The 26,297-nt window shown below is 37.2% G+C and overlaps 1 protein-coding gene, 1 long non-coding RNA gene and 1 pseudogene across 6 annotated transcripts in view; 1 reads left to right on the top strand and 2 right to left on the bottom strand.

The window, feature by feature from the left end:
• Nucleotides 1-21,720, bottom strand: part of LOC141506186 (uncharacterized) — an 82,263-nt gene extending 60,543 nt beyond the window's left edge. Inside the window, exon 1 of the long non-coding RNA XR_012473787.1 lies at nucleotides 21,535-21,720. This is a non-coding gene — a long non-coding RNA (uncharacterized LOC141506186). The remainder of the gene's footprint in view (nucleotides 1-21,534) is intronic.
• The window catches only part of FGF1 (fibroblast growth factor 1), a 150,329-nt gene extending 125,992 nt beyond the window's left edge, over nucleotides 1-24,337 (top strand). For 3 of the 5 annotated variants that reach the window (XM_074212714.1, XM_074212716.1, XM_074212715.1), the window contains exon 5: nucleotides 19,031-24,333. In XM_074212714.1, coding sequence (XP_074068815.1) covers nucleotides 19,031-19,225 — 195 coding nt within the window. In that variant the 3' untranslated portion in view covers nucleotides 19,226-24,333. Of the gene's footprint in view, nucleotides 1-19,030 lie in introns of all 5 variants that reach the window. The other 2 variants (XM_074212718.1, XM_074212717.1) reach the window with 2 other exon arrangements.
• Nucleotides 15,197-15,812, bottom strand: LOC141506184 (prefoldin subunit 3-like; annotated as a pseudogene).
• Nucleotides 24,338-26,297: the final 1,960 nt, after the last annotated feature.

Genomic DNA, 26,297 nt, shown 5'->3' on the forward strand with positions numbered 1-26,297 from the left:
CTCTTCACTCTTAGTCTCTTCTTCCTATTCAATCAATTGCTTAGTCTTATTAATTCTACCTTTTTATTATCACTTGTATCTTTACCCTGGCATCCCCCTCTCCTCCAATTCATATTATAAGTATCCAAGTCAGGTCCTAGCAACCTCTTGCCTAGACATTTACAGTAGACTCCTAATTGTTTCCCTTGTATTTGGTCTTTTCCATCATTAATCTAGCTAATAAACTCATATTCCTTAAGCTTAGATCTAACCATGCTACCCGTCTCCTTGACCATTGAACTTCAATGGCTCTTTTCTCATGTTTACTTTCCCCCCAGATAATTTCCTAACTCTGAACTTTTTCTGCTTCTTTCTCAACTGCCATCTCACTCCAGGGATGCCTCCACCCCTTGTTTGATTGGTGAGTTCCTGTTTGGAACTTCTGTTTTGAGGAAATGCTGAGGCTATCCATGCTTGTTTTGCTCCTGGTTCATCTCCTGACCCTCCAGATTTTTATATGTGATTCCCTTATTTCCTCCATTTTTCTGTTCCCTTTTGTATGTTATCTTCCCCAACTAGAATTTAGGGTAAAGACTATTTTTTTGCTACTATTTATATTCACAGCATAGAGCACCAGACCAGGTACACAGTAAAGTACCTAATAAATGTCTTATCTATCTATCTATCTATCTATCTATCTATCTATCTATCTATCTATCTATCATCTATCTCTATTTAATCTCTTATTATCTCTGAGATGAAATCTAAATCCATTTAATGGCATTTAAAGTTTTTTCTAAACTGTTCTCATTTTACCTTTCTAATCTTCTTACACATTATTGCCTTCCACATTTCTAAGGTCTTCACACTGACCCACTTCCACCCAATGTTCCGTCTTCTATCTCCATGTCTTTGCATTGCTGTCTGCAGAGGCTTAAAATATTCTTCCTCTTATCCCCTGCCTCTTGATTCCCTGCTTCCTTCAATATTCAGCTCAGACTTCAATTTCTTTGTGAAACTTTTCCTATTCCTCCCTAGCTCTCCCTCTCCAAGTTATTTTGTATTCTTTTTGTACATATTTATGTAAATAGGGTCATTAGCATGGTACTTGGCACATAGTACTTGTCATACTTGGTGCTTAGAAAATGCTTATTGATCCATTCAAAAGTTCCTAATTTACCTAATTATACTATCATATTAGAAGCATTTTCCAATTATTTCCAGAAGAAAACCACTAGAAGTTCTATCAAATACTGTGCTAAAATCTAGGTAAATTATAGCTACACTTTACTTCTAATTTACCATCCTAGTAGTCTCAAAAAAAGGCAGTAAGATTAATTTGAAAGGGCTCCTTTTTGTTTTTGTTTTTGTTTTTATTTTGCAAGGCAATGGGATTAAGTGACTTGCCCAAGGTCACACAGCTTGGTAATTATTAAATGTCTGAGGTCGGATTTGAACTTAGATCTCCTGACTCCAGGATCCACTGTGCTACTTAGATGCCCCAACATGATTGTTCTTGATGAAGCTTCCTCTTTGAGACCACTTCTTCCTTTTCTAAGGGTTCACTAACCATTCCTCTAATAATGTATTCTATATTTTTTCCAGGAACCAGTCAAAGTCATTTTCCTTGTTTGGTTGCTCCATCCCTTTCTCATTAAGTACCTCTCCAAATTGCCACAGTCTTTCAAATCATGCTTTGGTCATATTTTACTTTCTAGAGGTGATACTCCTCTAGTAAGGAGATGAATCAAGATCTCTTATGTCCTCTTTATTTGTCTAAGAGTCTTGTATGCAGATCTTGAGTTCCTCAAAACCTTTGGATCCCTGCAGACAAAGATGGAAAGACTCTACAACCTTACTGATAGGACTAAGGCAGGGGAGTAAACCTTTATTTATTCAATAAATAATTGAATACATTAGTGGACTTTGCAGAGTTTTGAGGGTTTTGAGACTTGGAAGAATCAATACTGATTGATCTTTTCAAGAAACCTTGAATAAGGACAGATTTTGAAAGTCTATGAAATCATTGGATTAAGAAGACTAACAACTCTGGCAGTTGTAGTTTAGTGATAGATTGGAGGTTTATCTGAGCAGAAAATAGCCAGGAAAATAAAAGAGAAGTCTAAAATGGAGGCCAACTGGAGTCAGTTAAGAGTCCCTGGCTGCCTGGTCTTTGGGAATATCAGTCTAGTCATTGCCTTTGTTATTGGAAAACCATGTCAACTGACTTAGTGAATTAGATTTTCTTTGTGAAGATTGAATTCAGATCTTCCCAACCCCTGGGCCAGGTCTTTATGTACTGTGCCACCTAACTGCCTCTAAGTCCTATGGACAAGTTGAAAGCAACTTAGACTACTTCTCTAGGGATATGGTAGGAGTTAAAGGAAATTTTAGCCCACAATTCATATAACAGTTCAAATTGGTATCCACAGAGCAGAAAAAGTTAAAAAGATAGACTTCATAATGCTTAAGTGGGGAGTAGAGGAAAGTCATTCAGCCAAGAAAGAAGAATGAAAAAGAAAGAAAAACTCTCAACAAATATATGAAAAGTGCCCAAGAAAAACCAATAATAAGGAAATATAATTAAATTCCTTTATCCACTGCAAAACTCCATAAAAAAAGATAACCAGAAGCTGATAGAAGCTGACTGAAGGTGGAAAGCTAAGGCATATGCAGAAACTAACCTTAACCGGGAGAAAGATCATGATAGAGAAGCCAGCTAAGAAGACTAAAGCCAGAGAGGAGCAGAGCTATACCTGTAGCCACAGCACAAGCTCTCACAAACAGAAAAGAAGTCAGCCTGGACACTGAACAGGAAGGTCGCAGGACTAGAGCAGAAGCTCTAGTAATTGGATACTTGAAGCCATATTCCAGCCCTGATTGGCTAAAATAGAAGCAGTGGACAGAAGCAGCTTCTCTAGCTCACTGCCCAGGGAGACAGGATATAGATATGCACTATTTGAAACATTGGGAGATACAACAGAGGCTGTGTCAAAAAACTCAATGCCTGGGTACTAACACAAAAGTTGTTGTGTGGATGGCCCAAGTTGAGTTTGAGCTCCAATATTTCAGTGGGATCTATCAGGGCCACTGCATAGAACTAATAAAAGGACAATGCAAGGAGGCAAAGACAGAAATAAAGTTATAAAGCACCTTCAATGGATCACCAAGAAACTAAGATAGTAACCAGAAATTGAGGTAGAGGGCAAGTTTCTATTATTTCATTCAGGTTATACACATTAAAAAAGGGGTGGGGAAAAAACAAGACCCTCCAAGAGTGTCAGAGGGGAGTGGTCTGACAATATGAGTAAACAGAAGAAAACACCAAGCAAAATGGAGACATAACATGTGTTAAGAGCTCAAGATGTAAACCCAGATGAAGAGAGTAACTCCACAATAACTATGACAAGAATCTCAGAGAAAAGAAATGGCTTGGCCATAAGGACAAAAAGAGTAGCTTCATCCAGAGATGAAGAGCTAAAAAAAGACAAATCAATGCAATTAGAGTTTAGGAAGAAAATACTGAAAAGAAAACAACAGCTTAGAACAAAAGGTGGATTTTCTTTATGTTTAGCTGAGATAGGATGGGAGTGAGGTCAGAAAATTTGTGAGAGTATTGATATGTATGTATGTTTAAGTCTCACAGTTTGAAGGCTGAAGTTGAAAAGGAGAGAAAGACTGTGAATTAGGAATTGTATTCATATAGAAAAGAAGGGAAATGTCATAGAGGTTGGGAGATAATAACTAATAGTAAGTGGTAATGAGAGAGATATTAACTAATGGGAAGTGGTAATGAGGAACAAGGAGTAGTCTAACTAGCCTACCTTGATCAATAAATGGGTGGATGCAAGGTATTTAGTGAATGTGCAGCTGGAATTAGAAAGGTAGTCCAGGGAGGCTGTATAATTAAGGGGAAGTCAGGTCTCAATGAGAGTTAGAAGATGGAAGATGTAATAAAAGCCAAAATATTTAAAATAAAAACAAGTAGGCATTCCAAAAGAGCAATGAAGAAGGTATAGGTAGCTTTAAGGTGAGACATTATAGGAGAGGGAATTGGATTGAAGGAAATGAGGGAAAGGGAGCAGACAGAGGAGAATAGAAAATGAAGTGTGAATAATAAGATTTGGAGGGATTAGAATCACTAAAATAGGGAAAGTCTGATGAGAGGAGAATTTATTATTCATTAAATAATCATCAATGAATCAGTTCATGTAGAATTTCATTGTCAATAGCCATTTTGCTTCAAGGTAAAGTTCTCTGAGGGCATTAGGTAGGTCAGTTGAGGTACTGGTGCTGAGAACTGAAGGAAATGGTGTTATTCCTCAAGACAGGAGATCAGGTAAGAAACTTGAAAGAATGACCTTTTGTCTCTTCCCTAAAAGGGAATGAAATTATGTTTTTACTCTTCCTGAGGGAAGCTAGAGACTGGGCAGAAGATCTAGTGTGATGAATGACATTTTATCCCCTTTTCTCAAAGCTACCAGTCTCCTACTGGTGCATGAAGAAAGGATTGATCCTAGTGACCTAATTTCAAAAGATCACTTTTTTTCTTTAGCTAAAGTGCTTTAGGAAAATCTCAAAATATATACTCTTGATATAACTCATATCTATGTTTCTCCATCACCTTCACAGCAACTCCTAGTACTAAATGTATATCTGACATGACAAAACTTTTCTTTTATCCCCCATGTAAGTTACATAAGATGTAGAGGACCAGGGGGAAGCTGAGTCAGCTCAGTGACTTCACACTGATTGTCAGAGAGCAATAAATGCCACTAACCAGGGCTTGGTTTAATGTTTAGTTGATTGTCTAGACTTAAGGAAGTAAGGGATAAAAATGTCAATAATGTGACTAATCTTTAAAAGTGTTTTATGGAGATATATATATATATATATATTCTTTTTCCTGAAAAGTCACTTGTTAAAAACTTGCTAGCATACCACTGACAACTCATAGAAGTCCCAAAGTAGATAAAGAGATATGTAAACACAAAAAGTCCTCAAGAAACCCTTCAGTTCTTGCCCCACTTCAGGTCTCAGAAGGGAATTGAATTAGAGTTTGGGTCACTTTCAAGGTAATCCCTGACACTATAGCAAAATCTTCTCTCCCTCAGCATCATATTCAATCCCTTCTAGTCTCATAGTACCTGTGATTTCTATGTTATGTTAAAGTATGTTGAATAAATATGGAACTACTGAACAAATAATTCCCTTTCTGTTGGACCAATTTTGTTTAAGTAACTCATTAGCTTTTGTTCTTCTACTTGGACCCAGGACAGGGTCCAGTTGCACTATCCTCTTGCAGGCTGTTGGTACTGTGGATAAAGCACTGAGCCCAGAGGCAAGAAGACCTGAGTTCAGATATGACTTTAGACACTTATTATTTGTGTAATTGTGTGCAAGTCACAGCATTTGTCTGCTTCAGTTTTCTCAACTATAAAATGGGGAAGAAAATAATACCTACCTCCCAGGGTTTTTGTGAGGAACAAATGAGGTACAATTTTTATTAAGCATTTAACAGTTCCTGGCAAATAATAGGAGCTCAATAAATGCTTATTTCCTTCCTTCCTTCTTTCTCCAAGGAGTCCATGACAACAGGACATCTCTCTCTAAAGGTCCAGGACTCAAACGCTTGCACTCAAGAGCGTTTGAGCCTACAAGGTAACAACAAAAACTTAGACATATACTTGGACATATCTGCTTCTGCCATATTTGTGCAGGAAATCTCTCTGTCCCAGTTGCTGCCACATGTGATATTGGGAAAAGCTCAATCTTTCCCCTCATTCTAGGTTAAACATATCACCAAGATGCCTCCAAAACTCTGTGGAGGCATTCTTTTTCTAAATTTTTTTTTGGTTTATGTTCAAACGTATTTACTACTTTTATTTGCTTCTGGGGCAAGTAGCCATCAACTTGTCTTGATGGAGATGGCAAAGATAGAAGTTACCCAAAACAAACTTAGCAGTATTTTGAAAGAATAGGTGCAAGGTGAAAGGGAAGTTCTAAAGAATGGATCAGGCCTCATAGATGCATTTATATATACAGTTTATTTGCATGGTTTAATTAAAAGAGGCTCCCCCAAGAAGAATTCACCCTCTCTAAATTGTCAGTCATTTGCATGACAACCACTAGTCACTAGGAACCAGTTACAGGACTTCTTCTATACCTACTCTGGAGGCAGTTTCTTCCAGAAAAGATCCATATTTCATAAGATAAATTCAATACTTGATTACCTAATTCACAGGGTGGTATGTATTTTTGTGTATGTGTATGTGTGTGAAATGTTTTATAAACTTAAGAGGAAATCTGAGATATCTTGGAGTAGGCTACTGCTCACCCTCCTCTCTCCATTCTTGAACACTGCTACTTACAAGGTTTGATGTTGTTTGTGATCATCATTCACTGCCCAACTCTTTCTCAATTATTCTTTATCAGATCATGCCATAGCCTCCTCCTGAGAGTGTGGATGTCTTTCTGTATCTTAAGGAGAGAATGAACCTGTTTGCACCTGTAGTTTATTGCTATCTAAAGTCTCGCTGACTCCAGAAGATACTCATAGCTTCTCTATTACATTCCTTCTTTACTGGAACAAATCCTACTCCAGGTGTTATTGCATTTCTATGATTCACACAGTCTTCTGCGAAGTATAGTCTTGAAAATTTCCTTCCAATACGTGAAGTTCTTTTGTGTTCCCAAGTATCATGGGAATATGGAGTCCACCCATAGATACACCTCTCTATCATTGTGATGATGATGATGATGAACATTATCATTATTATAATAACTATATAATCAGAGACATAGAAGCTTTCTTTTAACAAACTATCTCCAAATAATTATGGAAATTTGTCAAAGCATGTTCTATCCAGGAATCAACAATGACTTTTCTATGGACCAATAGCTAGCAAATATTAGAGCCAGGATTAAAGGAAATGAATCTCAGTTGGGGAATGAATATGAGGGATCTTCTAGTTGAATTCCTTTACAATAATCCTGACAGGTGAACATTCATTCTATGTTTGAACACCTCCAATGAAGAGAAACTCATTACTTCCTGAGGCAATCCATTTAATTTCTAGACACCTCTAATTGTCGGGAAGTTTTTTTTTTAACAATAAATTTAAATTTGCTTTCCTGTAACTTTTACCAATTACTCTTAGCTCTGCTTCTTGAGGCACTGACTCCATGGATTCTCTCTAAATTTTCTCCTCCTTAGGCAAACAGTTCTGGCTCCTTTAATTGATTCTCTTAGGTTGTAGTCTCTAAGCTCCTGACTATCATGGTTTCCCTCCTCTGGGCACATTCCATTTTGTCAATGACCTTTGTAAATTGAACATGATATTCCAGATGTGGTGAACTAGGGCAGAATACTTTGGGATGATCATTCAGTTCACATTTTCTCTTTGAAGGGAGCCCAAGATCATTTTATATATTTTGAATGTCAAATAACACTGCTGACTCACTGAATTTGCACTCATCTAAAACCCCCTAATTCTTCTCTACACAATGTCTAGCTATTCTTTTTCTTGTTGTTGTAAGTCATTTGGTCTCCTTAAGATCTTTTTTTCATGAAGAGTAGTTAATGATAAAAGGGGCAGAAAAAATGATTTTGTGTAAAGAAAAAGATTTATTTCAATTATCAAAGGATATAAGATATTGTTACTCTTATGAATGGACATTTGATATCTAGTGTGAATGTTATTTTAAAAATATGCATTTGAAGAAATACAATTTTCAGTTGGAATTTTGAACAATTTCAAGAGGAAAATTATGTGTGGTATGGAGCTAAAGATTTGGATCTTTTGTTAACAATGAAGAATGATGCTTCACTTGGGTGGGAATATTTTAATAGCTAACATTTATATAACATTTTAAGATTTGCAAAGCACTCTAGGTATGTTGTCTCATTTGATCTTCATAACATCTCTTGGAGGTAGATGCTGTTACTATGAAAGTGAGGGGCGGCTAGGTGGCGCAGTGAATAGAGCACTGGCCCTGCAGTCAGGAGAGAGAGAGAGACAGAGAGAGAGAGAGAGAGAGAGAGAGAGAGAGAGAGAGAGAGAGAGAGAGAGAGAGAGAGGTTAAGTGACATGCTTAGGGTTACACATATAATAAGTGCCTGAGGCAGGATCAAATCCAGATTTTGCTGACTTCAAATTCAAATTCTATTCACTATATACCTAACTACTCCATAATAATAATAACTAATATTTACATGGTACTTTTTATGGTTTGTAAAGCACTGGGTTTTTTTCATTTTGTTTATTGATTACTAAATTCCACAGGACAAAACATATGCTCTTTCCATCCAATTTTCCATATAGCAAGGTCATTCAATATTCCTGGAAAGAGCTAACAACAGAAATGACACTGTTGAATGCCCCTCTGAAAATAAGTATCAGGATCTGAAACCAGACCAGGAAGGGATTCCTTGTGGATAGGGATTCCCCCTCTTGTCAGATGACATTGTAAAGCACTTTTTTTGGCAAATTATTTTTATAGTCCTTCAGATAATAAAACTGAGGCACAGAGTGACTTGTCTAGGATCACATAGCTAGTATGAATCTGCAGCAGGGATTTGTACACAGCTCTTTATGAGTTCAAGGTGAACAATCCATATATTATACCACCTTGAACATTTATAAAGAGGCAGAGAAAGACTGTTTGTTTATTAAAACCTAAATAATTTTTTTTTCATAAAGAAACACATTTTTAAGATACACTGTCTTGTTAGAGACTTCAGAATTAAGGACTGATTAGGTACCTCTCATAATTTGCACATCTTTTATATCCATATTTTGTGACTTAAAAGAATAAAACTAAGAAAATGAGGTCATAAATATTTAGAGTCTGAAGTATGATTTTTTTAAAAGACTATAAATTTGATAAGGAAAATTGGATCAATTGTGACTTGTGAAAAGTGAGTCATTAATATTCAGGAAGTTCTCTATGTCATTGAGCATAGACAATGAAGGGTAAGCACTATGGCAGCAGCAGTTAACAAGGGAATAGGAATTTTGGCTGAAGTAGATGAGGTAGGAAAGTGGGATTTGCTTCTGAAAAGTTACTCAGGGGGCTGCTACGTGGCTCACTGGATAGAGTACTGGCCCTGGAGTCAGGAGGACCAGAGTTCAAATCTGGTCTCAGACAATAATTACCTAGCTGTGTGACTTTGGGTAAGCCACTTAACCCCATTGCTTGCAAAAACCTAAAAAAAAAGAGTTAATGCCTTAGTAGACAAAAGGTGATTTTCCTAAGTGATGTGTAATGACTGTCATGTATGATCAGATGTTCCTGAATGAACTAATAACATGGAAGCCTGCAGACTAGAGTTGTGAGTTATCTTAAACACATTAATTTTCTTTCCTCATGTGTTTCCCTGTCAGGTTTCTATAAATGTGTATCTACCCTTTACATAGCTATTGAGTATATTAGTAAGACTCTTATCTGGGTTCACATGTCTACTTAGAGTTTATTTTAATTATTCATTTTGTTGTTTAGTAGTTTTTTGATCATGTCCAACTCCATGACTCCAAGTTATCTTGGCAAAACACTTGAATGGTTTGCCATTTCCTTCTCCAACTTATTTTGCAGATAAGGAAACTGAGGCACACAGGGATAAATGACTTGCTTAGGACCACACAGCTAATAAGTGTCTGATGTCAGATTTGACCCCAGGAAGATGTTTCTTTCTGGTTCCAGGTCTGGCACTCTAACCACTGCAGCCCCAGCTCCATTTTATAATGTATGTATAGATACACAAATATGTACACACACACACACACACATATAAATTTGTATTTTTGATTTAACTTAGTATCTATAATATTTCTTTTGCCCTATTGTTAAGAAAATGGCTGTGTTTAAGATTTAAAGACATTATTGTGAGTGTATGAATTTTATACATTGTGTGGATGCGTTGTCTAGTTTCCCTTTATTAGAATTTCTCTAGAACCCTGAGAAAGTTTGAATGTAACCATGTGATGATGATGGTCTATCTCTAAGAATGTAGACCTGCTAGTATGAGAGCAAGTTTAGAGGATCAAGCAGAACCCATAGAGAAGTCAGGATATTAGACACAGTAGCCAAAAGGTGTGAGGTCCCAAGTGTGACATCATGAAGTGTTTATACCCCACTTTATGACTAGATCTCTCTTTAACACAGTTCATAGATGTTGTGGGGGTATTAAATGAGAACATACATGAGTATTATGCTATATTTGTGGATTTGATTCTTTGAACACAAGTAAAAGACTTAAACTTATTCCTTTTATATGGCTCAAATTAGATCCATTCCATTATTTTCTGCTATTACTCTAGCAAGAATCTTTTTTTAGATCCTGATTCTATCATCCAACTTGTTAGCTTATTCCTCTCAATTTAATGTCAACTATAAATTTGATAAATATATCATTCAAATCATTGATTAAATTATTTAACAAAGGAGAAAAAGCAAATCCCTGGGCACTCTGTCCCCCAAGAATGAAATATAATTATACTTTAGCTCCTCCCCTTGTTTCATTCAAAGTTCTGTTCATGTGAAACCTCTATAGGAAGTTGGTGCCAGGTAGTGTAGTAGATAGTGTTCTAGACTTGGAGTTGGGAAGATCTGAATCTAAATACTTATACTTCATAACTGTGTGATCCTGCACAAATTATTGGACTTCTCTTTACCTCAGTTTCTGTATCTGTCAAATGGGGACAAAATTTTCACCTAATTCCCAGGGTGGTTGAAAGTATAAAGCACTTTGCTAATCTGAAAGCTCTTTGTAAATGCCAACTAATATGTTTCCCCTCTAGCTGCTACTATTCTCCCCCCCGCCCATCTTTGGTACATATTTTACATATACTAGTTTATGTGCATGTTATTCCCTTAATAGAATGTAATCTCCCTGATGACAGGTACCATTTCATTTTTATCTATTCCTATTGCCCATTATAGATCAGGGTGGGTACTTAATTGTGTTAAAAGCAAAATATTTATTGATATGCATTGTACAAAAAAGAAGATAGCTAGGTGACTCAGTGGATAGAATATTGGACCTGAAGTCAGGAAGGCCTAAGTTCAAATTTGGTCTCAGACACTGACTAGCTATTTGACCCTGGATGAGTCACTTAACCTTTATTTACTTTAATTTACTGGAGAAGGAAATGGTAAACTATTCCAATATCTTTGCCATGAAAATCCCATGATTATCTTTGGTGTACTATGATCCACAGGATCATGAAGAATCAAACATGACTGAATGACTGAACAACAAATTGTACAAAAAAGTTACCATTTATAAAATGTATATTATAAATAATGAAAAATGCATTTAACATGCATATTCTTTTTTTGAAACAAACAAACAAACAAATTTAATGGGTTTATTGAAAAGACAGTATTTGACCTGATGACAAATTCTTGGAAGTCTGGTAATCATACACCCTCTATTGGCTTCTATTTCTTCCTCTGAAAAATCAACAGATTGGCTTATTATGAAAGAATCCTCATAAACCTTTCCTTGCTAAGCTTCCTAGGGTCATAAGATTAAGTGTCAGATGGAATTTTAGAGAGAATCTCATTTAACTTCTCAATTCACAGATGAGGATATTGAAACCCAGATTAAGTGACAGAGCTGAAATTCCAACCTAGATGCTCCAAGACTTAATGCTCTTGTCACAGTAGCAAGTGCAGCAAATGAAATCACCAGAGAGGAAAATGGCTCTCCTTAGGGCAAGGGGAATTAGGGGAATCTGAAATTATTCTGGGTTATATATAGCTGCAAAGAAGTAACGGAGTGAGCAGGCAGAGAACAGAAGGGGTGGAAATGATGCTAGTAGACAACTTGGACATCTCAAATAATATGCAATCTGCCTGTAAACCTCCCCCATTCCCAAATCATCAATTCTCTTTTAGGTTTGATGCTCTTAGTAACTTTCCCCCCTTAAGTCTCCCTTTGTCATAGTAATCTAAGTCAGAAAGCTAGGTAGCTCTGAATTTGAATCCCATTTTAGTCACTTACTAGATGTGCAACCCTGGGCATTTATCCTTTCTCAGACTCAGTTTCCTCATTTATAAAATGGTAATAATAATAATAGCACCAGTTTTACAAGATGATTGTGAAGTTCAGATGAGACAATATTTGTCAATTATTTTGCAAAACTGAAAATGCCATGCAACTAGGAGTTATTATTAACCTGATCTCAAAGGATCATATTATCAGAGATTTAGAGTTGGAAGACACTTTAGCAGACATCTCATTTTACAGAGGAGGAAATTGAAGTCCAGAGATGTTAAATGAATTATCCAAGGACACACAGGTAATAGACAACAAAAGAAAGGATTTGAACCTAGCAACACTGACTCCAAATCCAATGATTTTTTTCATTATAATACAGTTTCACCCATCTACAGATATTGGTTGAGGGAATCAATACACTTGGTTCAGTACCACAGGATCATACTGGAGAAAGAATGGTGGAATTGACAACAGATAGCCTAATTCAAATCCTGGCTCTCTCCAATTACTTGTATAATCTTAGGTAAATCATTTAATCCATGTGGGTCTCCTTTTCTTTATCTATAAAATTTGAGTGTTAAACCAAGAGAGTATCATCCTTTTCTTGCTATTCCCCCCGCCCCCAACACAAGGCCTAGTCTATATATGGTAGGCATTCAGAAAATGGAATTAATTACAAATCTAAAAGGATATTATCAAAGAAATGTACAATTAAAAGAAAAGTTGGTTTAGTCACATGGTTAGAGCATGAAAATAATAGATTGTGTGATTTGTTGGTGTTCTTTTAATGTCAGGGAACTTAAGGAGGACCCCCAGCACAATTGGTGGTCCATCAGTGTTGAATTTATGGTAGAAAGAGTCACATAGGATGTCCTGGCATGAGCTGCATATTTGGGAGGAATACCCAAATTGTTGACATCAACATCAATTTGTATATATTTTAGTATTTTGATCAACCAATATGTGTTTAGATTTGTGCTGAATGTAGATACTCAGTACTTAACCAGTTGATTATTTCCAGTTTTAACCTCAAATTCACTCTGTAACTCAATCTCATTGTGCCTTGCAGTATCAGTTTTGATCTAGATATAGCTCTATGATATGCAGATGAAAAGGAGCCTTTTTTCAAATCCTGAAAGAATTGTGTTATTCATATACTTCATAAGCATTGCATATATATATGTATGTGTGTGTTATGTGTGCATATATATGTACATGTATATAAAATATGAATGAGCACTCTTCTCCAAGAATAGGTTATTAACCTTGGTTCCTCACATAATTGAGCCCTCAATGATTTCCATATTAGTAGATGCTTAATTTCAATATAGGTAGACATATAGCCAGCAATTTTGACACCTACAATAAATTTCACACAAGATGTACAGTAGCCTGGAATGCATCCTTAAATCAATTTTTTGGGATACATTTACTATGAACTTTATTATGGGTGAGATCCAGGGATACAAGGTTGCTGGGGACAATATGAGGCTGTTAAGATAAGAAACTGTTGGAAAGGACAGTTGTAGTTATGGTTCTCTTTATAGACATCCTGTTGAAGATGTCCTTTTACTATACCATTAATCAATATAGAAAGATACTGATAACTTCCTTTTTCATAGACTGGCTTTCAACCTCATCATTCAACTGAAACTGTTTTCTTCAAAGTTATTAAGGATTTAATCTAAGTCAAATCTAATGGTTTTTTTCTTCAGTTCTTTTCCTTTGAGATCGCTCTACTTCTGATTGCTTTTGATTGTTGTTGTTGTTCAGTCATTAAGACATCCGATTCTTTGCGATCCTGGACTGGGTTTCTTGGCAAAGATATAGGAGTGGTTTCTCATTTCTTTTTCCAGCATTAGACAAACAGGGTTAAGTGACTTGCCCAGGCTCACACAGTTAGTGAGTATCTGAGACCACATATGAATTCAGGTCTTTCTGACTCTAGGAGCAGCATTATGAGTCAACTAGTTGCCTCCAGTCTTTCTACAATTGATCATCTTCTCCTTTATTTCTCTTCTCTTTAAGTTTTGACAACACTTTTCTCTCCTGGTTCTCCTATTGGTATGACCATTCCTATGTCTCCTTTGCTGAATCTTCATCTATATGTCTATGAACCTTCTAGGGCTCTCTCCTGGTCCTTTTCTCCTCTCCCTCATTATTTTTCACTTAATGATTTCATCAGTTCCCATAGATGCAGTTACTGTCTTTATGCTGATGATTCTCAAATCTACATATCCATTCCTAAACTTGCTCCTCACCTCCATGAAGTTTCAGCTTCCTGCACCTTCAGTTACCTATTGAACATCTTGAGTTGAATATACCACATCTTAAACTCAACATGATTATCTTCCTCTCCACTCCCCTCCCCAACTTTCCTGTATTCTAAACTTCCTTATTATGGTCCAGTATACCATCATTTTCATTGAGGCTTATAACTTAGGTATCATCCTCAATTCCTCTCATTAACCTCACACATCCAATCTGATGCAAAGGGCTGCCGATTTTTCCTCTGTCACTTCCTCTCCATTCTTTAATCCTCCATTGCCTCATGCAATATGTCAGTTGGTCTTCCTGTTTCAAGTCTCTTCTATCTCTAGCCCATCCTCTGCTGAGCTCTCAAATTGACTTTCCTGATACACAGGTATGACCATGTCACCTCCCTATTCAATCAACTCTAGTGGCACCTTATCACCTCCAGGGTCAAATATAAAATCCCCCTATTTGTTGTTCAAAACACTTCATAATTCAACACCCTCACTCTTCCAGTCTCCTTCCACTTTTCTTGCCTCCATGTGCTCTTCAGTTCAGTGACACTGTTTGTTGCTCTAATCATCAAGCAAAGTACTCTCTCCAGACTCAAGCATTTTCTTTTTTTTTTTTTTGTTTTTTTCCCCAACCTCTACACTGGTTTCACTTCTTCAAAGGATGTCTATAAGAAATAATAGAAAAGCGAGTCCCCTCCCTTCCCACCCCACTCTCACCAATGCCTGATAGATACAGTGTCAAAGTTAACCTTAGGGATAACTGAGTCCACCTCCAGTATGACTGTGAACAACTATGATCATTCTTAATGAAGCCAGGTTTTAGCTTTATAAATAAAACATATGCCTATTAACTACCTTCAGTTTTGCTCTAGATAGAATGTCTTTTTTGTTTGAAAAGCATTTCTACTCCCAGGTCAAACACTGGGATCTCTGGAAGTGCGTTGAGCCCCAGGACCCAGGGAGGTGAGCTACGCTTTGGCTTTGTTGGACTCATCTTGGCTTCTTCTCTTGACATCCCAGTTGTAAGCTCGAGCCATATTGACTTCAGTGGTGGTGAACTGATCACGCAGGAAGTCCAGGTCTTCCTCAAGAGACTCCAGATTGCTGGTGGCAGTGCAATGATTCTTCTCCAAGAGGTCCTGGGCTTCATTGATGTCATATTCCAGCATCACATTGGCCCCCCAAAACAGGCAAACTTTATCTGTAGGAGGAACTGATGCTTTGCAGTAAAGGTTATCAGCCAGTAAGAATCTAGTCTCCATGGGCTTTGTGGACCCTTTTTTCTTCTGCATATATTTCAAAATGTTTAATGTCTATCTGATTTCAGGAATCTGATTTTTTAGTCTTCTTTTCTTCTGAGCAAGGTTAAGTTCCATAAACTTATACTTCTGATACTGCTCATCCAATTTCTTGAGTACAATATCTACAGACTCATTCACAGGCTGTTTCATAAAAGCATCTACATCTTCCACGAATATGGCCTCCAGGATGCCCAGGTGCCCGTGGCGCTTGACTCCCCCCGCCGAGTCGCCCGACCCCGAGTGCTCCTTGGCGGCTGCCATCTTCAGACTCAAGCATTTTCATTGGAATCCTCTCCCTCCTCATTTTCAATTTCTGAACTCCCTGATTTCCTAGCTAAAACTCAGCTTTCTACAAGAAATTTTTCCCCAAACCTCTTAATTCTAGTGACTTCTCTCTATATTGGTTATAGATATATTGGTTATAGGTTTTTATGTCTTGTTTCTACATAGTTTGCATGTTGTCTCTTCCATGAGACTATGAGATTCTTGACAGCAGGGACTGACTTTTGCCTTTCTTTTCTAGTTGATAATCATTTATTAAGTACCTACAATGAACCAACTATTGTGCAAAGAAAGGCAAAAAGAAAGGCAAGGAAAGTTCCTGCCCTCAAGGAGCTTACTATCTAAGGGGATTGAGAAACAAATATGTACTAATGAACTCTATATAGAACAAATGGGAAATAATTAAGAAAAGGAGGGCCCTAGAATTAAGAAGAGTTGGGAAAGGCTCCCCATAGTTGAGACTTAAAGGAAGCCAGGGAAGAAGTAGGTGAAGATGAGGAAGGACCCTCTAGTCCATCCCAAACCTTCATAAGAATTCCCTCCACAAGATACTTGAGAAATGGTCATGCAGCGTTTGACTAAAGTTCTTATAAGATGGAACTCTTTCTCTCTCTCTCTCTCAAGGCAGCCAATTCCACTTTGCATCTTTGTTAGGAAGTTTTTCCTTATCTCAAGCCTAAATTTGCCTCATTTTAACTTCTATTCATTGCTCCCAATTCTGTTTTCTGAGACCTTGTGTCAGGCCTCCAGACACTTAAAGGTAGCTAGCCTGCTTCTCCAGCCTGCTAAATCTTTTCTACTATAGTCTAAAGATTCTTAATCTTTTCCAATACTTTTGACAAAGTTAGATTTGTCATCCATGTCCAATGCTTCATGATCCCATGTGGGGCTTTCTTGTCAAAGATACTAGAATGGTTTGCCATTTCTTTCTGTCTTTTCTGACAGGTTAGGAAACTGAGGAAGGGTTAAGTGACTTGCCAATCCTTATATGGCAGAAATTCAAGATTTTTTGACATTCCTGTTGAACTTTTTAGGATACTCTTCAGTATATCAATATCCTTTCTAAAATGTGGCTTTTGAATTTCCCTTAGGACATGTGCCTTAAAGGTCATCCAGTCCAACTCCCTGATTTTACAAATAAAGAAACTGAAAACCTGATAGGATAAATGATTTGTTCAATAAGTCACACACAAAGATAGTAAGTGAAAGGAACACAATTAGAACTTAGTTCCTAATTCAAACACTTTCCCTACTGAACTGAAATATCTTGCTTAGGAGGGCATAGAAATCCATTTTAGGACTTTGAAATTAGTCATGTTATGATGAAATTAATTTATCTAGCCAATGTTTGAAGGAAGAAAAAGGCAGCTGAAGATGAGAAGACTGGTTGGAGTGCTACTGTAATTGTCTAAGTAAATAGCAATAATGGCCTGGAGGTGGGAAGATGGGAGAGATGTTGACAAGATATGACAAGTCTTGAATTTTATCATGTGGGTGACTTGAGAAATGAAGAGCCTATAATAGTGGTATCAAAGTCAAATTGAAACAGGTTCACTAAACTGTGTATATAAATTCCTGTGGACTTCACACTGACTTAGAAAACCACACTTTATATATTTCTTTTTTATTACTATAGCAGCACATTAAAATCAGATAGCAACTACATTTTAATCTAGTTCGGGCAGCATTCAGGAGTGTGTGGGCCACATGTGGTCTGTGGGTTGTATATTTGGCATCTCTGGATTACAGTAACATCAAAGTTTCCACCAAGGTAATTGGCAGTACAATTGATAACAATTTAAAAATCAGGAGAAAAAAATCTAGAATTCTTCAAGAAAAGTTGTTAAAATTTTTCATATATTTTGACCAGCGATCCCATAATTGGATATGTACCCCTAGATACAAAAAAACAGTAAGAAATATTCCACATATGTGAGCATATCATAAAAGCATTTTTTGTGGTAGCAAAAAATTAAAACAAAACAAAGCACCTAACTTGAGAGGATTTAGGTACCTATTGATAACATAATGGAATATTGAAGTGCTATAAGAAATGATAAATAATAAAAATTTGTAGAAAGATTTGGATAAACTGACAGAGTCAAGTAAACAGAACTAGGTTAAAAAATATTCACAATAACTAAAGTCAGGTAAATGAGAACAACCTTAAAAGACAACTGAATTTAGATTAATTGAAGTGAACAATTTTAGGTCCAGACAAGATTCCCTCCTTTTCTAGTGAGGTATGTAACTATTTGTGCAGATTGTTGTGTCAGACTTGGTTTCTTTTTAATCATCTTTGACCTGTTTTCCTTTGTATTCTATGGTGGTGGAGTGGATTAGAAATGTATTAGACCATGGTTAAAAATCATTTTATTAAAAAGGCAAAGGGGAGGGGCAGCTAGGTGGGACAATGGATAGAGCACTGGTCCTGGTGTCAGAAAGATCTGAGTTCAAATGTGACCTCAAACACATAATACTTACCTAGCTGTGTGACCTTAGGCAAGTCACAAGCCCATTGCCCTACAAAAACAAAAAAAAGGCAAAAGGGAGCAGATTTTGCAGAAAAGAGAAAAAGTTTGCTTTCAGACTTGCTGAGTTTAAGGTGTTAGTAGGATATATACATATATATATATATATATATATATATATATATATATATATATATATATATATATATAGCTGAAGACAGAATCCTGAAATCTCAGAATTAGAAAGGATTTTAGGGGTCAGCCCATCATACCAATAGAAATGAAAGTTTGGGCTCAGGAGAGAGGTCAGGTTAGAGGGGAAAAATATGATATCAGAGGTTTATTTTTAGAAAGTAACTTCCTGGACATGGTCTAAACGAGTAGAATTAAATGCAGTCAGATTTCCTGCCGTTTCCAAGTCTACAGTTTTGTATAAAATGGGTATTTATATTCACAATAATAATCCTGAGGTTCTACACAAATGTGACCTTGTTTCAGTGAATCAACTCGTTGAAATGTTAGCATTTCACCATTTTCCTTCCAAAAGTGACTTGAAATTTGCACTTAGTGAATGCTACATATGGTAAACTATTCCAGTATTAGAACATGGACTATTGTATACTACAGTCTTCTTCCCCTAAGTGTTCTGTCCACTTTGTCCTAGAGATAGAAAAGGAACCATTTCTAATGGATTTCATTTCTGTTTTTGTTTTTTGTTTTTTATAGCAGACACCCTCTGAAGAGTGTTTGTTCTTGGAGAGGTTGGAGGAAAATCATTACAATACCTACATATCAAAAAAGCATGCGGAGAAAAATTGGTTTGTTGGCCTCAAGAAGAATGGAAGCTGCAAAAGAGGTCCCAGGACTCACTATGGCCAGAAAGCCATTCTGTTCCTTCCCCTCCCTGTGTCCTCTGAGTAAGGGAATCTGAACCAGGTGTTGGCCACTCCAGAATAATCCCAGGAGTCTCAAACACCTCCTTCCCTCTCTTCTGGATCCCTAAATGTCCCTTTGCCTATTGGGTAGCCTGACCCTGAGATCAACAGCCACCTCTATTTGCAAGCTATGTGCTATTAAATTCCTAGTCCTTCTTATGCAAAGCTGTTTGCTCCAGTAAAGCTTGGCACAAATGGACCAAAATGCTGCTAGGGTCAACCGGCCAGGCTGTCCCAGGCTGTGTTTTGATTTTCCGTTGTTATGTGGATCTCAGCAGCAGGACGGGCCTCTCAAATGCAAAGGGGCATGCATAGGGCCAAATGAAGTGTGTTAAGGGTCATGCCAAATGAGTCATTAGTAAGTGCATACAACTCCTCTCTGAGGAAGCAAACCCCATCTGCTCTTTTCCCCAAACACCTGGCTCAAAGCCTTCTTCCTTTTAACACCCCACAAATATTAGCAGAGTAGCTTATTACAAGATTGGGGTAGGGGAAGGGCCACCCACAGAAAGCAAGTCGATGTGAACAGGCTGCAAATGGGAAAGGCCCCAACAGGACTCTGGAAGGAAGAGAATCTCAAGGTAGAAAGAACAAAGGAAGAGGAAGAAAATCAACTGTTAGAAATCCTTAGGCTTCTTCAGTCTTCCAAGGTTTTGAGAAGGATGTTGCTGAGAAGAGGAGATACCAATGAAAGGTTTTAGGTTGGATACAAGAGGAGAATGATTTGAAAAAGCAGGAAAAACAAGAGTTGATCAATTAAGTGGCAGATTGTAATAAAGGGTCTGGTAGCCTTCTAGTAGGAGGAGGAGACTAGAAAAGAGACAAAAAGAGAAAGTGACTATATAAATAGTGGAACCTTTCACCCTTTATGAGCAGAGGTCATAAGATTCTAGAGCTGGACTAGCTAGTAAAGAGTAGAGGCAACTTGAATCTGAGTTCCTGATTCCAAATTCATTGTTCTTTCTACTGCATGTAGTTTGCAGACTTCAGTATGTAGAGATGTTGGGAGCCCCAAGAGACTATGAATGAGCAGAAGAGAGTTGTGGAGCTTCAGAATAATTTCAACAAAACTTTGCAAAGAGACCCTCTCCCTTTCAGTCAGTCATCCTTAAAATGCCCCAGTCATGCACCTTGGGGGAACTCTTGCTTTCAGCTGGCCCCCCAACCATTCCAAGGAACTGCTTAAGCCTTTGTTAAAAAGTCAAAGCAAGTAACAGAATAGAATTATAATATAGAGTTTCAACCTCCAGGGGTGGGTCATTCTTCTTTCACAGAACAGTCCAGAAGACTCTCCATCTCTGGTTAGGCCCCTGCCAGGATGTTGTTGCTATGGCAGCCCGCTTTTGGAGTCATTTCCCCTTTACTATACCTTACCACTCTGCCCCTTCTCTGCTTCACTCCCCCATATCACTACACCGTATTGTAGAAGCACTCTCGGAATCTCTGAGGAACAACAGATTGCACTGACTAGGACAGACTCATGCTTCCACCCCTGCCTCATCTACCACCACCTCATTTTCAAAGATATAATTAGGAATTCCAGCAGGTGGGAAAGTAAAGTATATGTATGCATGGGTAGGAGGCAGTATATATATATACTACAAAAAATACATGTTTCCTGTTTATCCCCCAATGGATCCTGGTTAGAGATATATTGATTCAACAGTGGGGAAGAGCTTTATCTAGAGTAACAAGACCATTAGGCTGAAATTAATGGAGGCAGTGAAGGAACAGGGATGGGAACTATACCAGTGAGCATAGGTCGGGGATATCTGTGGCATATAAGAAGAATGTCTCAGTCTTGAGATGATGATAATCCTAGTCACTCCATGCTAATTACAGTTCTGCCAGGCACAAAAAATTCCTAGTTCCTGCTCTAGAAAAAAAAATACTGACTTTAAGTGCTCCACTAATGGTGATATGATACCCTATGGACAGATCTCAAGGTCTTACAAAGGTACATTTCACAAATGGTACAACTCTAGCTACTATCTTACTAAAGGAAAAGTAGTATTTCAATTATTATTAATATGCTTTCTGCTTGAAGTAAACCCAAACCATATGGCTAGTGAGCTAGTAGAAATGTAGCTCATCTCTGACTTACAATACTGGTATCTTGTTAACAACTTTACTATTCCATATTATTTATTGAGAGCATATGTTTTCATCGTATACTTAAACTATCTAAAGACCACCTACAATTAAACCTCATTAAATATTCACTCATTAAGAATGATGTCTGTATCTGTATTATAAGATAGTAAATTTTCTTGAACTCATAGTACATTTACTCACAGATGAAGGTATCTTTCTCTTCCTTGTCTTTGGCTTTCTGCTGTGCTACTATGAATTCCTATCAGAAAAAAAAAGGGTGTCTTGTCTGAGACAAGAGGAGACAATACCATAATTTGAGCAAGGTCTCATGGACCTTGAACAAAGTCTGACTGAAACTTCGATCACGGGTTTTTATGAGAGAACTGAGCCAATGTGAAGTGAGAAAATACCTTAGCAACAGAATTCTCACATTGAGATTGGAAGGAAAAGTTACAGCTCCCAAAAAAGGTGTTTAAAGTCATTGTGCTGCTGAATAATTCAAATAAAATGACTAAGACTATAATTAATAATGCCTCTCTACACTCCTTTCCCTTCCCTGGTCTCTCCTTATCCTTTCACATCAATTATCCTATTTGATCCTATTAACAAACCTCATAAAGAAGCTAGGTATAGTGCAATCCTGGCAATATCTCTTGGACATTATATCACAACCAGAACAAAAGTTATCCAAAGAGGGAATTCCAAGGATTTCTAATGGTCTTTAATGATTTATTGTTGAATTTAGTTTAAAAAACCCCATTAATTGCTTATGCTAACTGATAAGAAAGGAGTTTGTCATTTTAGAGGTAGACCCTCATTGTCACAGAAACTTTTAATCTAGAAACCGCTTCTTTCCAAGGCTATGGCTCAAGAATCCTAGGACTGAAGAATGAAAGCTGGAGGTTACCTGAAAGACCAAAAAATTCAACTCCCTCATTTGACAGATGACATATTGAAGCCCAGAGGGGTCAAGAGTCACCACACTTAGGAAGTAGAAAAATGGAGGTTTGAACCCAGGGCCACTGTTTCTATGACACCATTTTGCCAGTACCTGAGACTCCATGGCACAGAAGAAGAGTTTTTCCATAACCTGATTCAGTTTACTTTTATGACTAAAGAAATCTATGGGGAAAGGGGGTGACAACAATTTGGTACCTGTTTGCCAAGTCATGTCGTCTGGCTGGTTTGTGACTGGAGTGAGTCATCATGCACTAACACCAAATTTTGCCATTATGAGCTCTCCCAGGGCATGATGCTTGTTATATAAGAAACATATTGCAGATCCATTCCTTTCTGTTATATAAAAATCAGTGGCCTGATTCGTTCATTTTACTCAATTGGCTAAGGAAATGAAATTGAGTACCAGATATCCTGTTCTCTAAAGATTGAACAACTTCCATCAGCGAAAAAGACCTCATGTTATCCCCTAATGTAATGTCCCTTCAGATCTCCAAAAGATGTCAAAGTATGTCATAGTATGCATATCAACAGTTAATTGTGTTAGTAATCCAGGAAAATAGCTTTAATTCAAAAAAAATTTTTTTGCCAAAGCCTAGTGGCCTTACAATTTGGGTCCTTCTTTCCCAGCTCTACTTGGAACTTTTTCTAGTTTGTTATTTTTTCCCTTATGTGTATCCTTCTCTGTGGCCTTTATGTAATGTGGCCCTGTTTGTAAATCCATTTAATGATTTTATTGTCTGATACTACTGTCCTACTTACTTGTCAGGAACCCTTGGATTTTCCATTGTTTTGTAGTTTTTTCTCCCATTGTGACCCCATTGAGACCATCAGTGAGCTTATCAGTTGACCAATGCTAGGGAAACAGGAGGGAGCTAAAGTAGAGACTTTCCTTTTAATCATGGGAAACTAACAGTTCATTAAGGTATGAAAGTCATGACCAGGGCTTCACTAGCAATATACCTGGTATTCATTTGAGGGGCTGCACCCATGTGCTTTTCCATTTTGTATGTTTCAGAATCTTACCAAAGATAATAAAAGGTCAATATCAGAATGACTCCCTGAGAATGCCTTTAATATTCCAATATCTAATGTCCAGTTAGCTTCCCATTAAAGGATACCCCTCAGCATCACTGACCAGAAATGTCTTTTGAGACATCTTTCTTTCAATTTCATTCATGTATTGAAAAGTAAGAATCTCTTATTTGTGGCTTTGGGGATCTGTGATTTAAGAAGTAGGACACCTTGATTGTCTAGTGGATAAGCCAGTGGGACTGGAGTTAGGAAACCTGATTTCAAATCCAACCTTACTTCCTAGCTGTGTGATCCTGAGCAAGTCACTTAACCCTGTTTGCCTCAGTTTCCTCATCTGTAAAATGAGCTGGGGAAGAAAAAAACAAACCATTCTAGTATCTCTGTCAAGAAAATCTCAAATAGTGTCATGAAGAGTCAGACATGACTGAAACATGAAAAAATGAACAACAAGAAGAATGACCCAAGAAGAATATTCCACCCTCCAAACCCCTCTCCAGAAATTAGTCCTACAGCCTAGCTTTCATTCCTTTTTATTATCAATCCTATCACAATGGAATAGTATCTGTATGGATGACCAGTGTCTGTATAGCTTCCCTAAGGAACTAACTGATGTATGCCTTCAAAAATACCAAGATTTCCTTTAAATTAGCATGTTTCAATAAAGGGCAGTAGGAATTTTTCTTTCAAGTTAATTCATATCAACAAATATGCATTATTAAATAGTTACTGTATTCAAGGCACTATGTTAGGTAATAAGGGATGTAAAGAAAAAGAAGAAATGAATCCTTGATCTTGAGGAGTTTCCAGTCTTTTTGAGGGTGGGGAAAGGAGGTAAAAGAAACAATACTGGAGCTAAAGGACTTTGGGTTCAAATTTTGACTCTGAAGTTCATTATTTTGAAACTTTGGGTAAGTCACTTAACCTCCCCAGGACTCAATTTCTTCAGCCATAAAATAAGGAGGTTGGCCTCGATGGCTTCTGAGGAGCCTCCCAGTTCTAATTCTGCAATCCAATGGAAACAAACAAATAAATACAAAATATATTTAAAGGTCATTTCAAGATGGAAAGAACTTATTGTTCAGAAGCTCAGGGGAAAAAACCTCAGGTAGGAAGTGGCACCTGACTTGTGCTTTGAGGGAAGCTAAGGGAATTCAACTTACTAAAAGGTGAATAAAAAATCTATTATGATATATCTATGGGGGGGGGTAAAGGAGTGTTATGTTTTGCTTATCAAACTTTCTAGTTGTCAAACCAATCAAAATTCTTTGTAAACAAATATTTGCACGCAACTCTTTCCAGATCTTCATGGAACAGTATATCAATGTCTGGCAAAGTGGTGGTAAAACTCAAGTACACAAATCAAAGAAAAAGGAAGTGAGAAATTACTCTAGTATCTTTGTCCAAAAAACTTCAGGGAGCCATGGGGGTCTAATTGAGTTGGACACAACTGAATGACTCAGTGGAAACACTACCACCACCATTACCACCACAAGGTCAAAAATGTACTACTGGAAAACATTATATGTTTTGGTGCTGTCTACATATGAGATATAACATTTTTCTTTTAGCTTTCCAAATTGCCTTGAGTAATAGCTCTTCCCAGCAGAGATGGTTTAGTCCTCTCCCCACCCTTCCCTTGCCTGATCAATCCTGTATCATCACAGTATTTCAGTGTTTTCAAAGCCACAATTTGTTTCTGAACAAACATGATGATAAGACATCCAGTTTCCCAGGAACCATCTGTTCTAAAGTTAGCAGCAGCACAATTCTGCCATCCTGATCTGCTACTAATAATGTAAAATGAATGTAATAATGAAAATTCCATAAGTAACCACAACTGAGTGCAGGCTTGGAATCAGCAGAATTCTGTACTCAGGAAGCCTGAAGGCTATTTTAAAACTTCTGATTCCTCAACTTCTCTCCCGTAAGCTTTGAAATCCTCCTTATAGAAGAGCCCCAAATAGGAAATTGTCATTGGAGCTGCTATGACTAGGGAAGAATGAATAAGCCTTTGTCCTAAGGTAGAAAAATTTAAGAGCATGAAAATTTAATTTATGAACTTGTAGAATTTCTTGGAGAAACCTTATAGAAACAACTGAGTTTAGTTAAACTAGTTTCAGTTACTAGATGCTTTCACCTATGAGCCACTTGAAACTTCTTTCAATTGAATTTATCTTAATTTTTTCTTTTATTATTTTTAAATCATGGATTACAAGGTTTATTAGAAGAATAAATTATTTGCCTAAGGGCATAACATTGCTAGTCATAACTTTGGATGCCATTTCCTCACCTATAACCACTTCCTCCAGCAGTATGAATACTGTGCATAGAATTCTGGACTAGAAGTCAGGAAGAGCTGGGTTCAAATTCTGCCTCAGACACTTATTAAATGTGTGATATAGGGCAAATCACTTAACTTCCCTGGGCCCAAATTTCTACTCTCTGTAAAATAAAATGTTGGACTAGCTGATAGTTGGAATCCTTTCCAGTTCTAAATCTGCAATCTTATAATCCTTACCTTATCCCCATGATCCTCCTTGCCAAACCCTTTTGAAAATAATCACTAAACTACGCATAGAAGACTCTCCACATATGCTAAGAGAAAGTACTAAACCCCAATCTCAAACAATCCATTTCTAGAAAATTGTCAATTAGTCATAGAAAGATGTCTATTTAGCTGCTTCTCAAAGGAGAGTAGTCACGCTTATAGGGGGCTACAGATGATCCAGGTTTTTAAATTTCTAATCTTGTTTGAACAAATTTTAAAATTTCATTTTGCCTCAAGAATTTAGGTGGACTAAGGGGTAAATAGAACTGCCCTTTTCTGGGTGATTCTTTTCACTAAATGAAGAAAGAAAAGAAAGTGTGACCATGGTAATTTATCTGAATGATCTGCCATCTTCCAGAGTGGAAAATTCCCACATCTCTTGCATCTTTAGGGTTTATACATTGACGATTGGGATAAGAGAGTC

This window comes from Macrotis lagotis, chromosome 1 (assembly GCF_037893015.1).
Source record: "Macrotis lagotis isolate mMagLag1 chromosome 1, bilby.v1.9.chrom.fasta, whole genome shotgun sequence".
Taxonomy (NCBI): Eukaryota; Metazoa; Chordata; class Mammalia; order Peramelemorphia; family Peramelidae; genus Macrotis; species Macrotis lagotis.